This window comes from Neurospora crassa, linkage group I, assembly GCF_000182925.2.
Source record: "Neurospora crassa OR74A linkage group I, whole genome shotgun sequence".
Lineage (NCBI taxonomy): Eukaryota > Fungi > Ascomycota > Sordariomycetes > Sordariales > Sordariaceae > Neurospora > Neurospora crassa.
Window position 1 is genome coordinate 4,326,007 of NC_026501.1, and position 20,407 is coordinate 4,346,413.

Consider the following 20,407-nt stretch of genomic DNA (forward strand, 5'->3'; position numbering starts at 1 on the left):
AAGACGGAACTTGCAGGGAGGGGGATTATATTTAAGTATCGTAGTAAATTATAATAAGTGTAAATAATTAAATAAAGAATAATTTATAAGAAGAACTTTAAATTTAATTATATAGGTATTATATAGTAGGTGTAAATAATAGAAGGTACTCTACAAAAGTATTAAACTATACTATAAATATAAATAATAGAGAATATCTAATAAGAGGAACTACGGGGTATAATTATATTAATATTCTAAGGTACTTATTAATACTCTTAAATTCGGTATAGTACTCCTCGTTAAGTAAAATAATATTTACCACCTCGTACGCCTATAAAATAATAGTTTTAATAACGGTCGGGAACCCGACTAACTTCTTAAATTTAATACTAGTTTTATATTTATATTAGAATTTATAAGAATAAATATTATAATACCGATATTCTAGCGGGCGGAACGCCAATACTTTAAATTTAATACTAGTTTTGTATCTATATTAGAATTTATAAAAATAGATATTATAATACCGATATTCTAGCGGGCGGTACGCTAAATAGTTAAATCTAATACTAATTTCGTATCCGCGCTAGAATTTAAGAGAATAGACATTATAATACTAATATTCTAATAGGCGGTTCGCTACATTTAAAGCTCGTAAAAATAGATATTATAATACCAATATTCTAATAGGCGGCTTTATATCCGTATTTAGAATTTATAAAAATAGATATTATAATACCGATATTCTAATAGGCGGCTCGCTATATTTAAAACTTATAAGAATAGATATTATAATACTAATATTCTAGTAGGTAGTTTCGTTACTATATTTAGAGCTTATAAGAATAAATATTATAATACTAATATTCGGGCGGGCGGCTTCGTATCTATATTTGGAGTTTAGGAGAAGGGATATTATAATACTAATATTCTGGCGGGCGGTTCGCTAGCGGCGAAGTAGCTACAATATCCGGAATATAGCGTCGACGGTTATTATAAGTAATGGTTCGCTGGAACTAAAGGGCGAAGATATTATACCTTCGCTAGTAATATAGCCCGATAATATTATAATAGTATAATACTAACGCCCTCCGCTATTTAACTAGGATTTACTATAAATTATAAAGGTTCCGAGGACGGAATTTATAAGGGGGGGGGTTGTGTTAGGAGGTTAAAAATTCGTATATAGAAGTATTTTAGCGGCTACTACTCCCCTTCGTTAACTAATATATAGGATTACTAATAATAACGCTTATATTGGGTCGGGTTCGTAGGAAGGATAATCCAGTACTGCGCTAAAGCGCTAGACTAGTACGAAGCTCTATAATGCTCGTTAACGGATAAATAGAGTTTGTATAGGTATAAAAGAGGCTTAACGAAGTGTAGTTTATTATAGTTGGTAGCTATTAATATATTTTTAAATTAACCTCTAACTTGCCGTCCCCTACGTATAGCCACGACCGTAGTCACCTCAGCCTACCTTTCGCCTACATTCCTGATAAAATTATTAATTGATTAATACTTCTATTTACCTTTTGTAATACGACTTTTAAGTATATTATATTGCGGGAAAATTCAATTTTATACTAGACGCCTTAAATAGGCTCTCCTCTATGGATAATAAGGAGGGTTAATTAAATAAAACCCTAATTCTAAATAATATTTAATTCGTAGATGAAATTTACTTTATAAGAGTAGAGGCGTAGATAGAAGTAGCGACTAAGGCCTAATTTAAAAAAGCGTACGAATAAAATATAAAGTTCAATATTATTATTATTAAATTAAAAGCTTATATTAATACTACCGAAGTCGATAACGTTATTTTATACGCTAGCTACCCTTTTAAAATTATAAATAAATTATTATACAATATTAATCTAACTAATAAAATTAGAAGGTTATATATTCTAAAGAGTATAGTCGCAATAATACTAAGTACTGCGTACGACGAAAAGTACTATTTCGGTAGAGACTGTATAATTTATAATCTTAAAAACTACGTAATAGTTAGGAAAATATACTAAATTAAGGAGTATATCTAATATTGTCCAACTTATTAATTTAATTGTACGGATAGAGAAGCTACTATCGGCAGTTATTAGCTAATTAATCCTAAATATATACTACCTATAAAAATAATTATTATAGACTTTATTATTAATCTTCCGAAGGTCTTAATATCTAGTACCTTATAGTATTTACCCGGTTACAATTTCTTTAATACCTTAATACCAATCTCCTACTATTTATTTAAGAAATGTAGGTTTATCCTAAGGTATTCGATATATATAGTAGAAGATTGGGGTATAATATTAATACGAGAATTAATATTAAGCGATTAGGGTCTTCCTTAGGGTATTGTATTAGACTGTAATTATAAATTTATATCTTAGGTATAGAAAGGAATATAGAAGGTAATAGGTACTAAACTATTAATAATTATTATATATTACCTTTAAAGTAACAATATAGTCGAGTATAAGAATTAAAATATAGAAATTGTAATATAGTTCTACTATTTTATATTTCCCGAATTTAATTAGGTAGAAGCTCTATTTAACCTTTAATAGAATATAAATAGCGTTTATTCTAACCTAATTAAATTGTCCCTTTATAAGCAATTCTTCGGCTTTAAATTATTCGGACCGATAGATACGATCGCTAGAAAGGAAGCTCCGGACTTAATTAAGGAATACCCTACTTTAAAGGAAGGATTTAAGGAGGAAGTATAGCTAATTATAGTATTTATAACCGCTAAAGTAAAAAGGAGATATAATATTAATTATAAGTAATAGTCTTTTACTATAGGCGATAAAGTATTCCTTAAATTATATAAAGGCTATTATTTATTAGGATAACCCTCTTAAAAGTTCTCCTAATAACGAGTAGGCCTATTTACAATTATTAAACGAATTAGTAATTTAATTTACTAATTAGATTTACCTCCTAAAATAGTAGGAATTTACCCTATTATTTCGGTAATCTACTTTAAATAGGCCCCAACCGAAGAGGATCCTTTTAGCCGGACTTAACCTCCCCCGAATTTAATTACCGATAATTAAAAAGGATTAAACGACGAGGAGTACGAAATAGATATTATTTTAAACTACACGGAGGATAAAAAAAATGGAGGATAGAAGTATTTAGTAAAATAGACTAGCTATAGCTATAATTATAATAAATATTTATTTAAGAAGGAGATAGAGAATATGCGAGAGTTAGTTATAGAATATTAGGAATACTTAGGAAGACTATAGAAAGTTAAAGCTAGAAAAGGAAGGAGGGTCTACTTTGAGTAAGACAAATTGGTTGCGACGCGCAATATTCCCGCTTACAAAAGGAATCTAAAACTACAAAAGAAATAAGGGCATTCTTATATATATTTTAATTAAATTACTAAGGATAGTAGTATTTCATTTTAACGGCCGGGATTTGATACCGGAATAGTATTACTAGCGTTATTATATATCAAATCACCTGACTAGATAGCGTAGCCTAGTCGATCGGGTTCATTCAATTAAATAAACCGCTCCCACGGGAGCCCACCCACATATGTGGGTCCTGTAGATTAGATAAGGCTTGCGTGCCTTAAGTTATTCGACTGCACGCAAGCTTCCTACTCGAGATTCTTTCTGGAGCATCATTTTACACATATTCAATTAGACACATATTATTATTACCACGTTCAAATACCCTCTCAACGGTATTAGTAATCTAATTATTTACGATTCTAGTTATACAAGCAATATCTTTAACTACCTTAAATAGTTTATAAATATACAACTACTCCTTTATTCCGCCGTATATACAGTCGGCAATGGAACCTCGACTTACACTTACTATATTAGCACCATTAAGCTAACTATAGCTACATTGAATAATATTACTATTAGGGTTAAAATTAAAAACTATATTTACAATCCCTTTATACTAATAAATTTATTAACTATAAAAAATCTTTTTAATAACAATATAATTTAAAATATAAAGTCCAACTAAATATTTATATACAGCAAGGTTATAATATAGTACAAATAAATCAATAGTCTTTTAATCCTCCTAGTATTTACCCAACCGGATTTTCTATAAAACGTTCGCTATATTATAATAATTTTAATTAATTACTTAATAATATACCGTCGCTTTATATACGCTAGTAAAGACTAGGTTCTTAAAATTTACAAAGCGGCCAATATTAAACTAAATAATACTTAGGACTACTTCTATAAAACTTATATTAAAGCGAAGGTATACAATATAATCCCTAAAATTACTAGTAAAGTAACGACTTAACTAATAGCTTATATCTATATCGATATTATTTTCTATACTCTCCCCGGCTATAAAAGTTATAAATATATAATTTATTTTATTAATTAAATTACCGGCTTCTATTGGGTAAGGTTTATAGTTAATAAAGGCGATGCCTTTGTATAGATTAAAGAGTTTAAGAAATAGGTTAAACTTTAAAGCGGTTTTAAAATTAGAGTATTTAGCCTTGACAATAACCTAAAATTTAGTTTCAATACTAAAGAATTTTAATAAAGTAAAATAATCAATTAAGTACGTATAGAAGGCGTAGAGTTACTAAAATTAATACCCTATACCTTATAGATATAAAGAAAGATCGAAAGAGCTAGCGCCATCATTATACAACGCGCTAGAGCTCTAATAATAGACTTCAATATTCTAGAACATTTATAGCTATTTATAATAAATTATATTATTAAGGTTCTTAACCTTCTACCTTCAAAAGCTTATAATAGTAAAAGCCTATAGGAATTACTCGCTAATATAGTTAACTTCCTAAACGAAATTAAGAAACTATATCTCAAATACTTAAAGTTTTACTTCTATACGGCTTACTACTTCATTAAACTAAAAAAGCAACTATAAAGCGATAAATTTTGCGCTAGAGCTTAAAAGGGTTATTTCATTAATTTTAACAATATTTATAGTCGTATTGTATTTATTTAAAATCCCTATACTAGTAAGATTATTAGAGCTAACGTAGTAACCTTCCTTAAAGAAGACCCGATTAACTATAAGGATCCGGTACGTAATAGTAATAGTAATATTATTAAATATTACATTATCTTTTTAGACCAAATAATTAATAAAATTAATAAGGTAGTAGATAGCGGCTACTAAATTTAAATTAAAGTAGACAATATAGTCCTATAATTATATTTATAGAAGGTAGTAGGATTAATCTAATAAGCAACCGAATTATCTAAATAGGAAATTAAAATATAGGAGACAACGATTATACTACTACTATCGCTAAAAATTATACTAGTACCCTCAATTACTCTAGTTAATTCGATTACTCTAATTAATTCGATTACTCTAATTAATTCGAATATTCTAATTAATATAGCGCCGCCGGTTTTACTATTATTAATACTAACTCCATTACCAATAACAACCCCGGCTCCAGAGACTTCACTAGCACGCTCGTTGCTAGTACGCTTATCGCTAGATCTATTATAACGTTAATTATTAAATTCGCCGGTTAGAGAGATTATTGAGTATAATAACGACCTTCTTAATTTTAAAAATTTTAATAAAGAAAACCCTATACCCCGCAATTAATACAACCAACGCAATTCTAATAAAATAATTATTTATACTACTCTAAGTACCCTATTGCCTAATAATCTTTAATAACTAGCTTTAGAAGCAAAATTACTACCAATAGGTATATTAAACCCTACTAGAACGCAATAATATACCCTATTGTTAATATTGCGAATTAGTAAATTACGACTTTAATTAAAGAATTAAGAGTAATAAACTTTAAATTCGTAATAAACTATCCTGAATTCGGACCCTCCGAACCCGAATTCGGGCCCTCCGATCTCAAATTCAGACCCTACAATAATTCCGCTAGACCCTACAAACTAATAATCTATATAGGTATAGTTAGAATAAGGAAGCCAGCCCTTTGAATTTGGTTTATAACTAAATATAGAAGTAAATAAAGGTAAATTTCGTTGTACTACGGCTAAATTAATAGATTTCAAATATAGTATTTAAAGGGTAAAAGATAGTAATAGTAATATTATTCAAAATTTAGTAAACTTACCTAACAATTTTTATAGTACAATAGAGGGACGTTTTATTAAACGTATACCTATTTATTACCTTACTACTATTAAAGTCGATTATAATATAGTAACTATTACTACCGGTAAAGCTTAACGTTTTATCCCTAAGAATTATCGAATTGTACGTAAATAGAATAACTTTAAATTATATTAATTACTAGTAATAAAAAAGTAAATTAAAATACTCGAAGATAAAGGAATTTATACCTTAGTCCCTAAATCTCTAAATATAGAAGTCCTACCTAATAAATAAGTATATAATAAGAAGTACAATATCGATATTAAAGATTAGAAAACTAAAACTAAATAAGTAATTTATAGTAATTTTAAATAAAGTAATTAAACGGTATAAGATATTTATATAGTAGTGGCCTATTCGGTTAATATTAGATTATTCTTAGTAATTATAGCTATAAACAATTACGAGTACTACTAATTCGATTTCGATATTACTTTTTTAAATATTTCTATTCCTAATAATACCTAATATTATATTAAATAGCCGATAGTATTTAAGAAGGCTATACCCGGCTATAGTAAAGAAAATATAGTATATTAATTTACTAAGGTACTTTATAGTTTTAAACGTTCCTTATTTTATTAGTTTAATACCTTCGTCCTAGTATTTAAAGAAATTAAATTTATACTAGTCTCTATAGACTCCTACTTACTTACTAATAAAGCGCTAAGCGTACTATTGGTTCTATATATTAACGACCTCCTTATTACTATACCGACCGTAACTATTATTAATTAAATTAAAGATTAGCTAACTAACTACTTTAAATTTAAAGAATTGGGATAAATCCGTACCTTTCTAGGCTATAATATTGTAAAGGATCGCTAAATTCGTATAATCTTTATATCCTAATAATAATATACTAAATTAATTATTACTAAATTCAACGACAGTAAAACTAAGCTCTACAATATTAAAATACTATAGCTACCGGATTATAAAATCTATAGGGGTAATAACGTATACCTAGAAGAAGTTAAATTTTACCCTAAAAAGATTAGTTTATTAAATTGGGTATTAATAAATACCCAACTAAATATCGCCTTTATTATTAATAAATTCTTAGAGGGCATTAAAAAGCTTACTAACTATTATTTTATAGTTATAAAGTATTTATAGCAATATTTATTTAAGTACTCCAATTTGGGCATTAAACTAAGCGGCATACTCTCGCTATTAATAGCCCCGTCCTTCTACGCGTATGTAGACGCCTCCTTTGCCGACGATATTCCTTCAAAGAAGAGTATAGTTAGCTACATCGTATTTTTTATTTATAACCCCATCCTTTAAAAATCTAAATAGTAGAATTTTATTACAACTAGTACAATAGAAATAAAATTTACTAATTTAATTCCAACGGCCAAAGCTTTCGATTAGATTAGTAGGATACTTAATAATTTAAATATGAATCTAGGTCTCTATAAGATTAATAAAATTCTTTATACGGATAGTAGTAATACTAAAGATTAAATTCTTAACCCCAACGTCCCAATTAAGAATCAATATATCAATATATAGTATAAATAGTTAATTTAAAAAATAGATAGGAAGGTATTTATAATTAAGTACTTACCAGGTGACGAGATGCCGGTTGACGGTTTGATAAAGCCGTTGAAGCTAAATAAGTACGCTAAATTTATTAAATTGATGGGTATAGTCTAGAGGAAGGTTCCCTAGGCTTAAAATATTATTAATACTATAAAAGATATTACAATATAAATAGTATATAGAGGTTTAAATACTCTTTAGTAGTCTTCTAGTCTATAGGGGTATGTTAGTAGGTCTCTGGTATTCACTAAGTATAGTATTCACTGGGCCTAGACCCTACTCTATACCCTGCCCAGACCGCACTATATCTAGCCTTCCAGACTTTGCCAGTTTCCCTCTTTCTCCTCCATAGCACTCAATCAATCGTATCCAACCGCTTGATCTCGATGGTCTCACAGTACACCTAATTCCCAATGGCAAACTGTAGGGCCGGCCTGAAGTCGACACGATGAGAGATCACTCCGATCAAGGTTATACATCCTTGACACGCTTCTCTTGTTGCAGCAAGAAACAAGACATCACATCCAGTAGTAAGGCGGCCAAGCTTTGACTTGTCATGACAAGAAACTGATTCAATTCAACCGCTTGAACGAAGTTGACTACTGAGGGCACTCAGGCAGACCTCATCTCGGCCCGCGGCCTCTCTCTCTCAAGCCTGGCCGAGCTCTTTGGAATCATTTCGCACATCTCACCTCTGCCGAGCTCGTCGGGCCCATGGCGCGGTAAGATCTCTAGCAGCAAGCGCACTCCTCTGAACAGCAGCAGCAGCTGCACTCCTCGACGAAGCCGCCGCGCAATGTTCCTTCGGTCGTCGCCATCTCGGGCTGTGGCTCAGTTGTCTGAGTTACGTTCAAAGTCTTTGGTTAGTCTTATGATCCAACGCTTTCCAGTGTGTGGATGCTCAGATTGGCGGAGGATGTTGACCTACGGGCTGCTGAGAGATGATGGCGTCCTGTTGGGGCACCATCTCCATTGATTGTTGCGGCTGGGGAACGTTCTCGGTGGAAGAGGGCATTTTGAATGTTTGTAGGTCTATCGCGGTGGGGCAGAAGACGGTAGTAGATCTAAAACTGGCGCTTGATCTCTCTTGACTCTGTGTTTTAATGGGCGTAGGTGTTTTTAGGCTGTTAAGTCGGTGTGAATGTATGAGAGACAGGAAACGGAAGAGAGCAAGTTGGAATGAGCCAGATGAGGAGTTATGGCAATTTATTCGGGCCCCGCAAATAGCGCTGACGCGTAAGAACGAATAAGGTGTCTGAACCAACTTGCATTCTGACCTGGAGTTTCGAATGGCATTGGTCGCTGGCTACCTCCCTGCCCTGACTTGTCGGATGGTCGGCGGGTCGGCTGACACGACATCGTATCGTCGGTGATGTGGGCAAGAGCAATCCAACCACAGGCAAATACTATTCCCGGACTCTTCCGTTGGGACAAAAGCGCTATCGGCTTATGCGCTACCTTCCCGATTCCTATAGTCAAGAGATATTCGGATCTCTTCCTTTTATGTATGTAGTCCGAACTCCGAAGCGTTTGCCCAAAATCGGCTACGCTATGACCTCAATGTCACGAATTACCTGTCTAGAAGTTTGCTATGACCAGGGGCAAGTGTAGTCGTACGTACCGTTTTCTGCCAACATAACTGTTCGCTTAAGTATTCGTACACCTTGAGAGTGGATCGGCTTTGCTGCCTGCTTCAATTGGAAACGTTACCTGAAACATTCACATTATCTACATCACAAGTTTTGTCTGCGACATTCAACGGTCAAACATATGCACAATTGAAACAATAGAGGATGGTTCGTCGGCGACAGGAATCTGTCACACACGTTACTATGTCATGACTTACAAGCATTCTGACGAGTTTTATGGGCGGGATGATCCAGCACTGAATCTCTTGAGCTCACAACGTCCCAAGCAGGTGGCTCAACTTCCGGCGACCTAAAATAAAATATAGTGTTGTCACCGAGTGAAGTCGCGTTGAAGATGGGAATGGCGACTACTACTTCAACCTAAGCATTTGTAGGATCTCAATGTCCAAGATTAATCTGCATCCAGTGAGGTACGAGCTACTCCAACTTATTTACTTCATTGATTCAGGCGGAAACGTAGGTCTCTGGGAATAGAGAAGCTACCTAGCTAATTTTCAGGTGGAACAAAATGCAAAGTGTGTTTGTGGAAACAGGTATGTAGCGGGAGCCAAGTGGCTGGCCGTGAGCTATAGTGCTAACGAGCTTGGGGGTTGCTTTGTGAAGGCTGCTATACGAGCTGCTAAAGTGGAAGTCGAGTGCGTGCGGGGTTTTGTATTCGTCCCGCCCGCGAAAGGCACTGACACCGAACTCGGTTTTCGGTTTTTTTTTTTTTCTTCTTCTTTCAATCATCACAGCTCGAATGGGTACATAGAATTAGTCTCAGTTCTCAATGACCCACACACCTCCAAAACCACCCCACCCCACCCGTTTTTGCGGTAGTAGGTCTGAGCGGGTTTTGCGTTTTTTGGCCGTCGGCTACAAAGTAACAAACACTTTTAGTAGGATTTTACTATAGTCAAAGTAATTTATCTACTACAGTTAGAGTAAATTAACCCCTACTATTACAATTAATTATTCGCCGAATAGACGATTCTAATACGAGATTCCGATTAGAGTAAAGTATAGTAGGGTATAATATCTAATTTAATTAATTTATTAGATTCAATAGAATATTCGTTTTACGAAACGCCGCTTCTACCTTTATATAATAACTACTCTATATTCGTACTTAGTTCGCCCGACCTTACGTCCGAATTAAGCCTACTTCCAACTACGCCCGTTCCTAGCTATTCTATACTTATTTTAAATTATAATACCTCGAACCCGACTCCTACCCCTATTCTATATATTTTATTAACTATTCCTAAAGTACTAATATAACTGTATAACTCTAATAAGTTGCTAATTTATAATATTAAATAGTATTGGTATAGCTTTTATTTTAAGAGGGGAAATTTTAGGTAATTTATTTGTAGCTAGGTTAAAGTAACTTAAAGCGATAATCGGTTATTTAGAACCTATATAAAGGAATTTATTATATTTTTGCGTAATAAAGATATACGCGAGGCCCTCTTTCGTTAAGGCGTTATTATATAATTTAAGGATAAAAGTAGCTTATTCGATATAGAGGCTCTTAATTAAATATTTAAGGAGGAATTAACGTTTCTATTATAATACCGACTTAAAAATACCAAAAATAATAAAAAACCTAGCCTCCAATAGTCCGAACCTATTAAACCTAATAACCCTCAAGACGAAAATTCTGAACTTTATTATTTTAACCCTAAAATCGCTAAAATTAAAGAGCCTATCGACTTCAATTTATTCTCGTTATTTACGAAACTTAACGCTTCCTCTATAGTTGGGGGGGGTAATACGCCCTATAATATTAAAGATTTGTATAGTACCCGGTAGATTTTAAATATTATACGGTAGGGTATAATATAATTTTAATAGTGTACCCTTCGATTATATTTATTCTTTAAAGTATTAATATCCTATTAGTGTACTTAATAACCGAAGTATAAATACCGCGTTCGTTATATCGAATTTACGTTACTTTATATTTATATAATATTTATAATTTTTATAAGTATTTGTACTCCTTGTAAGTTGGATTTCTTTCCTTAGGTTATAGGTTTTTATATATGTACTAACGGTATAGCGAGGCGTATTTAGGATATATTAGTTAAATTGGGTATATATATTTTGTATAGTAGAATAAGTATTACTATTAAAACGTTTATAACTATTATAATAGTTAATTCGGTTTATAGATATTCTATAATTAAATTAACGATTTTAATAAAATTTTAAATATATTGTATCCGATTTTAGTCTTATTATTATTTACGATAATTATAATTATTTTAATACTATCTAAAGCCTCAGTATTAATTAAAAGGATACTATACGTAACCTTACAATTTATTTATTAATAAGTAGTCCCAATATTTCTAAACTATTCCGATTATCCTAATTCCGATTTACTATTCTATTTTAGAAGTCCTAAATTATTCCTTCCTTCGCCCTGACGCTGCGTATATTCCGTTCTACTATCGATTCGTTTATTATAGAGAGATTGTAATCTTTATTCCTAATTATTAGTAATTAAGATAGTCTTCTAATATATACCTTCCTTAAGGTTAAATATTATTAAATATCCTAAAGCTTTATTCTCTAGACCCTTGCTATTAATAAGAACGAGGGTAAATTAATTAATATTTATTATTTCTATAATAAATTGTTCTTCGGTTTATTAAGAATGAGTTAGGAATAGTTCGGTAATAGGCTTTTTCTCGTTTATAGCGATTAGAAGATAATATTATATATCCGTAAGATTATTTTTGTTTAGTTAAAGGCGTAGGCCGTATACGATTAGAAAGAGTAGATAGTGTCCGTCCTAGTATTTTTCTATATTAAATTTAATTTTATTAATTTAATTTTTTAGTATTTCTAGTACTTTATTAAATAGAATGTTTATAGCTTTAGTAAAGTTAAGAATATTAAGCCGCAAAAAACTAAGTTCTACTACGTATTATAGTTTCTTTACGATATATTTTATTTTAGGATTTTCGCCTTCTTAATATAGAACTTTATTAACGGGGGGTTCTTAAATTCTAATCTCCTAAGTAGGAAAGCTATAGAAATAGTAATTATAAATGCTTTTCGGGCTAATAGCCCCTTTTATTTTTCTACGCAGTTTGATTCTATATATGACGAAATATTTACTTTAGTAGGATATACTAGAAAATACCCGGATAGTCCTAGTAATAATATAAATATATAATTTTGTAATATTTGTTAATACTTATATATTGTATAGGTACTAATTATCCTTACCTATGTAATTAAATTTAGTAATTATAGTATTTTTTAAGAAATTATTAACTTTCTATTCTTCTTCTTTTATAGTAGAAAAAGTATAAATTATAGGTTCGAAATACTATACTTCTTATAGTTATTGCGTATAGATGTAATAAATCCCAAGTTGTCCGAGGCTATTTTAAGGTTTGGACTAGTGCGGTATATTATAATTGGTAGTGAATAGAAGGAGATCGATTTAACGTTGGAGTATATTAATTATTTTTTTACCTTTAATATTAAATATAATAAGAATTTTATATATAATATTAAATCTACCTTTATAGAGATATTTACTATTAGCCCCCTTACTATAGTTATTTATAAAGTAGTTAAATTAGAATTCGGGCGGCTTAATAGAGGTAAGTATACTAACCCGTCCTTGGACGATAATATTATTAATTATATATATAAGATTTATATAAATAGGTTTGTAATATAGTATTATAAACCGTCGGATTCCGCTAACTTTAATATGTCCGATTTACGATAGGAAGGCCTATATACCCTATTTGTAGGTGCGTTTAAACGGTTTAATAGTAAGGAGGTGCGACTGGATTATAAAAAGGATTATAAATATTTCGGCCTCTCTAAATTCGAGGACGATAACTTTATTGTAATTATAAATATTATTAGTAATGCTATAAATTCTAGGGAGGAAAGTAATGCCGATTTCGTTGTATAAGGGAGGTATATAGTATTCGGGTATAGAATAGCTTAATTAACAATCGCCTTAGGATATATTTAGACTAATTTATTCGTATAGCTTAGGGTACTAGTGTATTTAGTAGGTCCTCCCGTCGCTACCTATATAAATATAGCCTATCCCTTGTAAGTCCCGTATCTTATTTACTTAATTTGCTATAGTTTATTCTAATTAGTATTATTTAACTATTTAATTGTTCGCTTTATAATTCTAAATATTATATTAAACGTATAATATACTAATAGTAGTATTTATTCTAATTAAAATCAATTTTTTAGTTGGTAATTAGTAATAAAGACCCATTCGATTTTAGATTGCTAGCACTATTTTAATCTTTTTAGCGCTATTTATTATAAGACTACTTATTAGTTGGCTATAAATAGTAAGTAGATTAGGATTTACCCGGAATAGTCTTCCGGTCCGTTAAGTGCTTTATTATTTAAATAGTAATTAGAGATAGGAACCTACCTTAATTTAACTTAGCGTTCTAATTCGGTTAGTACGGTCTATTATTTAGATTACCCCCTTCTTTTATTCTTTCCTTCTTCAATTAAACCTCTTCCTCCTTCTTCTATTTAATTTCTTTTTTTAAACCCCGGCCGTTTAAACGATTATAATTTAAATAAACCCCCTTTGTAGTGAAACCCTAACCGTTTAATAGATTATAATTAGAGTAAATTGCCGGTATAATAAAATATTATACCTCCGAAGGTTAAAAGGAGCGAGGCTAAAGGTAAGGCTAAGTTTGAGGTAGAGAATTATAATATTACTGACTAGCTGTTTATAATAAACCCGGTAAAGCCTTAGTAGTTATAAGGGCTATAGTATTCCGATTTCTCTTAGTATTGGGATGTAAGTAAGTATTTAGCTGCTTCCGGGATTAATAGTAATATAATATTAATTTAGGCGGGGTATTTGGAATATACCGGGTATTACAACTTAAATTATATATATAATAAATTCGAGGCTATTGTAATATAATTAAATGAGGAATTAGTATTTGTATAAAGAATTCTACGAGAGATTTCGCCTTCGGACCCCCTCTATAAAAAGGTAGTAAAGTATTAAATACTTAATTAAATATTAATATATTAGCTCCTTATTACTTTGGAGTTATAAGGGAAGGATGTAATTATATTTTTTAGCTATAGGATAGTAGGTTAAATATATTAGTATTTAGATTATAATTATAAGTTTCTCGGTTATTATACTTTATTTTAATTAGAGCGAGTTAATTTATTTTAATTAGAGTAAAATATAGGCTACTAATTCCCTTAACCTATTACTATCCCCTATACTTTATTTTAATTAGAGTAAATTAATTTACTTTAATTAAAGTAAAGTATAGGCTACCAATTCCCTTAATTTATTACTAGTCCTATATTATTATTTTTATTAAAGTAAAATATAGGTTGCTTACTCCCTATCCTATAGCTAATTATTTATTATATTTATTCGTATAAATCCTTATTAACGAATTATAGTAGTTGATTAGTTTAATCCTTTAATTAACTTAAAGAAATCCTACGGAGAGCGTTAGAAGAGCGTTATATTCTTACTATATTAACCCCTCTTTTAATAGGCCCTAGTAAATTTTAATGATACTTAATTTAATTATATCCTTAAAATTATTAAATTAGTGGAATGGGACTAACTCCCTACTTATACTATTGCTATAAGGAGGAGCGACCTCTCTACCTTGGGATTTAGCGATTAATTAATTATAATATTAAAAGAAATTCTTATTGTAATTTTATATTTTATGCTATAATAATATTCGACTAAAGTATAATATTAGGGATTTGTCCGATATATTAAGGCTCCTATTAGCGATTAGTATATGGTTGGCGGATATTATATTGATAATTAGTTTAGGATATTCTAAGCCTTTACTATTTTTAATAATTGTTAATTCGGAAATATTGCTTTCGGGGTAATAAAGTCTTATTATAATACTAGGAACGAAGTGCTAGGCCCCCTCGTCTTCCCCACTTCCCTAAATATAATTCTCGCTCTAGAAATAATATATAATTAATTACTTTATAACTAGCTTAGTATTAAAATTATAGGTTTATAGGATATTATACTATAAACTTATATAATTAAATAATTAATATATTTTAATAATATTATTAATTTTAAGAAGTTCGGCTATATTAGTAAAATAGCGTTTAGAATATATATACAATACGCTTTCGTAACATTGTAAATATTCTAATTTAATATTAATAACGTAACCCTATTTTGTATTAGGCTGGTAGATATGGATTTTAGGCCTAACCCTACGTTGTGCTTAAATAAATACTATCTAAACGTATATATTAAGAGGCTCTCCGTATAGTAGCGCACCCTACGGCTTACTACTATATAAATTAATAACGAAGACTTTCCTTTTTTCTACTTTAAAAACGATACGACAAGCTAGTATATTATAGTAATATTTAGTATAATTGATTATATAACGTAATTAACCTAGAATTTTAAGGCCTCCTAGGAGGAGATTCGGAACTTAGTTTAGTTTAAGATATAGGGTAATATATAGATTAAGAGCTTTATTTACTATAGCTACCCTCTTAATTATATTTATATAAATAACGATCTAATTATTTATAGTATATAAGCGCTTACGAGGCTTATAAATATTTCGAAAGTAATAGAGGAAGATAATCCTCTTAAATTTAACTATAAACTATTTTAAGAGAAGTATAATTAGGCGAATTAGGCTATTACTAGTAAAAATAAGCGGAGTCTTCTTCCCTATTAGGTTGTAGGTGAGTTTACTTTATTCCGATTAAAGTCCCCTTACTATTATATTAATTAGAATAAAGCCCGGCTTATATTAATTATTAGTAAACGCGTTTATAATCTATACTATATTATAATTACTATTTTATAGGGCGCTATTTATAAGTAAGGTCGGAATTAGTAAGATATTTATTTACGGTGTAGTGTTTTTAATGGAGTATTTGCGGTTAAAGAAGTTTGAGGAGAATAGAGAGTTTATTGAGGTGTTTCTAAGTATTATTATATTACCGCCCGCTTTCGTCTCTTAAATGTTTACTGAACTCCAAAATACGTTTAGAGATTTAGATGTATAGTATTAGTATAGTGTACTTAAAAATATTAATTCGGACGACCTTAAATATACAAAGACCCTTGTATAATAAACTTTCGACGATTTATTAGTAGAGTATATATATAATTATAATAAATTGTTAATTATATAGAAGGTTATTATCGCCGCCTATACTATATTAATAAGTAAGTAAATTAATTGGGAGTTTGTAGTTGAGCTCCCTAAAGGGACGCTACTACGTTATATAAATGAATTGATTATCCGTACGAATAGCTTTAATTAGAATAATCGAATTAAGAAAGTAGTTAATACTCCGTTTGGGGTAGACGACGATAATACTACGGATTATAAATTTAATAAAGAATATAACGGCAATAAGAATAAATTTAATGGTAATGAAAGTAAATTTAATAACGAAGGTAAAATTAATAATAAAAGATTTGTAAAGTAAATATATTTTATTTTAATATAAATCGACTTTCTACTTTAATTAGAATAAAATAAATTAGTTACTAACCCCCTTTAGTTGTAAGATTTATAAAATATATAAAGTCCGCCTTATTATAATATACGAAAAGTACGTTAAATTCTAAACTATAATTATTAATAAGGTTTAGTTAGTTTGTAATATAAATATAACGGCCTTCTAGGCCATCCGACTCCTCCCTACAACTATGCAATTAATATATTTAGTTACTCCTATATTAAATTATTTAATAAATATATAGGCTTTTATAACCTTTGTATAGGAGGTAGGCCTTCGGAATCTATTTAAGTACTTAATTAAATATAATACTATTTTCTAAGTGTTAAATAATAGTAGCTTCGTACTATTATTTAAATTAGGCTACCCTAATTATATTATTAAACTGGATATATTTATAGAAACGTACTAGTATTTCTAGGATATTTTCCGGTCCTAAGAATATTGGTAGTAGTACTTCTACTTTAAGGTATAAGCGAGTATTATAAATGCTAGTAAGGTTATATTACTTAATATTAATGAAATTATACGGGAGACTTAAGTATTAATTATTAATTAAAGTATAACGACCCTACTTATACTCCCGAATAGTAGTATATTATATCCTTCGGCGAAAATATTATTAATAAAGGTTTAATTGGTATATTTAGGCTATAAAATTTGTAAAAACGAAGTTGCAGCCTATATTAATAATTTATTAAAGGATGTAACGGCTAATCTTTCTAATTACGAAATCAATAAATTAGCTATATTGAAGGTATTAGAGGAGGATAAAATATTAATATTAAATATAATATTAGTCTATTTAATATAATTCTTAACCTAAAATATTTATAGATATTTAATATTTATAGTCGATATTATTATTTACAAATAGGGACCCGCTACGAATTAGGATATTTTGTAAGCCGTTACGAAATTTATTGCGAATTAAATGCGAAAAGACGTTTTTAAATTATTTAAGCGCGCTAATGATTTTGCCCTATATTTAGGTATATAAATTATCTAGGATCTTATACGCGCTAACTATAATAGCGGACTCTTGTATATATTTCTTAATTTAATATTAAATAGCTATATACTTCCTCCTACTGATCGATTCTATATACTTAATTAGGTTCTCGCCGAATCTCCGCTTTTTATTTAGACGGTTTAAAAGTACGTTAATACTTATATAAAGCGAAAACGGGTCCTTATTATAGCGAATTCCCTTTAAATACAAATATAAATTTTTTCTTTAGTAGTCGATAAGGGTTTATTCTTATTATAGTAAAGTAGTAACTATTCTAATTAAAATAAAGTGTATCGGTTCGCTAATATTAATTTAAGATTTTATATTCTATATTTAAGAAAGTCGGGCTTATAGTACGTATAGTGTATTCGAATTAGAGCTAGGCTGAGTGCGGCTAGATTATAATGTTTTAAAATAATTTTAATAAATATATAGATGTACTAGTCCTAAATTCTACTATATATACTACCGGTTTAAATTTATACTATACCTACTATATTAGTATTAGGTTTAACTTCGTTTGGAATATAAATACTATATTATAGTATATAGGAAGATTGTATTATATTGGATAGGAATATGTAGTAGAATAGTTCTTGCTAATAGTTTATAGTTCGGTATATAATTGGATTGAGGAGAGGCTATTGTATAAGGTAGGTTGTCCGTTCTATTTAATAGTTATTTACTTTAATTAAAATAAAGTATATTAACCGAATAATTAGTAAATTTATGAATTAGTACCGAATTTAAACCTAAATAAAATAGGTATTCTAATGGAGGTTGGAAAGTATTTTCAAACCTTCGCTAAATATAAGGTTATAAAGTATTTAATATTATATAATTTTAATTGGTTTTTATAAGTAGCTAAAGTACTATAATGTATTTTTAAATATATATTTAAAAGAGCGGTTTTAATTGGCTATTTCTACTCTAAATTACTCTTAATAATTATAAAGGCAATCGACGCTAGCGAACTAATAGATTAGAGCTATCTTAATAATATCCTACTATTAGTAGGTTCCTACTTTGTTACTAATTTTAAGCGTAGCCCCTCGTTGTTCAACGAAATTTATAAAACGTTCGAGGATATAAATAAATTTATTATTATAAAATTTATAAAACGTTATACTTTATATTTATTAAAGGATTCGTATTAGGAATTTAAAGATTGTATTATTAAAGTTTAAACTTTAATTTTAGGTAATAAGTAGGCTTTTAAAATTAAATTAGAAGTAAAGGATATTATTATTATAGACTTAGAAGACTTAAAAGTTAGAATTAACGTATAGTATATTAAAAGTTATATTACTCTAACTACTAGGAGGCGGATCCAATAGTTTAATAAAGACGGGGTCCTATTTAAGAACTAGGAGTTTATTATACTAAAAAATAATAAAACCAATGTAAACAAGGGTAATAATCCGACTAAATAGCAATAATTACAATTACGGTCGATATCGCCTTTAATAGTACAATATTAATAAAAACGTACGTAGGCGGAAACTACTAACCTTCCTAGTAATTATACTAGTATTTATAGGATTACTCTAATAGAAATTAATTTAAAGCACTCTAATAGGAATAAACTTTATAAGGTTAACGATATTCTGCTCCCTTTGCCTATCCTACTTCTATTAAACATTAATCCTCTTAATAACCTTACTCTATTTATATCTACCCTACTTATATTTACCCTACTTATACCCGCCTTACCCGCTTTAAGTATAAATAATAATAATAAGGAGGGTATTTACTTGGATGAGAGTAATCCGCCGCCTTTACTACCTATTCTACCCGCCTTAAATACGAATAGTAATAAAGAGGAGGGCGTTTATTTAAATAAAAATAATCTGCTACCTTTACTATTTACCCTACCCGCCTTAAATGCAAATAGTAACGAAGAAGAGGAAATTTATAGGATTACTCTAATAGAAATCGACCCGAAATACTCTAATGGGAATAAACTTTATAAGGCTAACGACGTTCCACCCCCTTCGCCCATCCTACTTCTATTAAATATTAATCTTCCTAATAACCCTACCCTACCTATACTTACCCTATTTATACCTACCCCACTTATACCCGCCCTACCTGCCCTAAGTATAAATAGTAATAATAAAGAGGGTGTTTATTTAGATGAGAGTAATCCGCCGCCTTTACTACCCGCTCTACCCGCTTTAAATATGAACGGTAATAAAAAGGAGGAAACTATTTTAGAGATACTTTATTTTACGAATAGTAATATAAGTATTTATAGTCTATTCTCTAATTTGGTTATTATTAATGAGTTTAGGTCGATATAAAAAAAATGAAGGTTATATATAAGAAATTAATTGGTATAGCTTCGAAGATTAAATTTACGTATAGTAAATATTTAAAACTCTATTGGATGTATAAGTATAATTTCGAATGTATTTAATAAATATCTATTTATTCGAATTAAGTCTTTTAACTTAATTAAGTACTAGTAGGAAAGGCAGGTTGTGCGAAATTTAGTAATAGTTTTAACCCCTTCCGTCCGTAGTACTTTAGGAATTTATTTAGAATAGTTAGTTTAGAAGATAGTAAAACGTTAGTA

The 20,407-nt window shown here is 29.8% G+C and overlaps 1 protein-coding gene across 1 annotated transcript; it reads right to left on the reverse strand.

Annotated features, from left to right (window-relative positions):
• Positions 1–7,767: 7,767 nt before the first annotated feature.
• On the reverse strand, positions 7,768–9,122 carry NCU10069 (hypothetical protein). The gene is made up of 2 exons (XM_952787.3): positions 8,588–9,122; positions 7,768–8,498 (listed from the first exon to the last, which is right to left on the reverse strand). The coding sequence occupies exons 1-2, from the start codon at positions 8,672–8,674 to the stop codon at positions 8,391–8,393; spliced, it is 195 nt and encodes a 64-aa protein (XP_957880.3). The 5' UTR covers positions 8,675–9,122; the 3' UTR covers positions 7,768–8,390.
• Between the last annotated feature and the right edge of the window lie 11,285 nt (positions 9,123–20,407).

Bases quoted from the DNA above. Each gene is read 5' to 3' on its own strand.
- NCU10069 (XM_952787.3), bottom strand. From the start codon at position 8,674: ATGCCCTCTTCCACCGAGAACGTTCCCCAGCCGCAACAATCAATGGAG. The intron at 8,499-8,587 runs GTAGGTCAACAT...AACGTAACTCAG, and splicing joins CCATCATCTCTCAGCAGCCC to ACAACTGAGCCACAGCCCGA.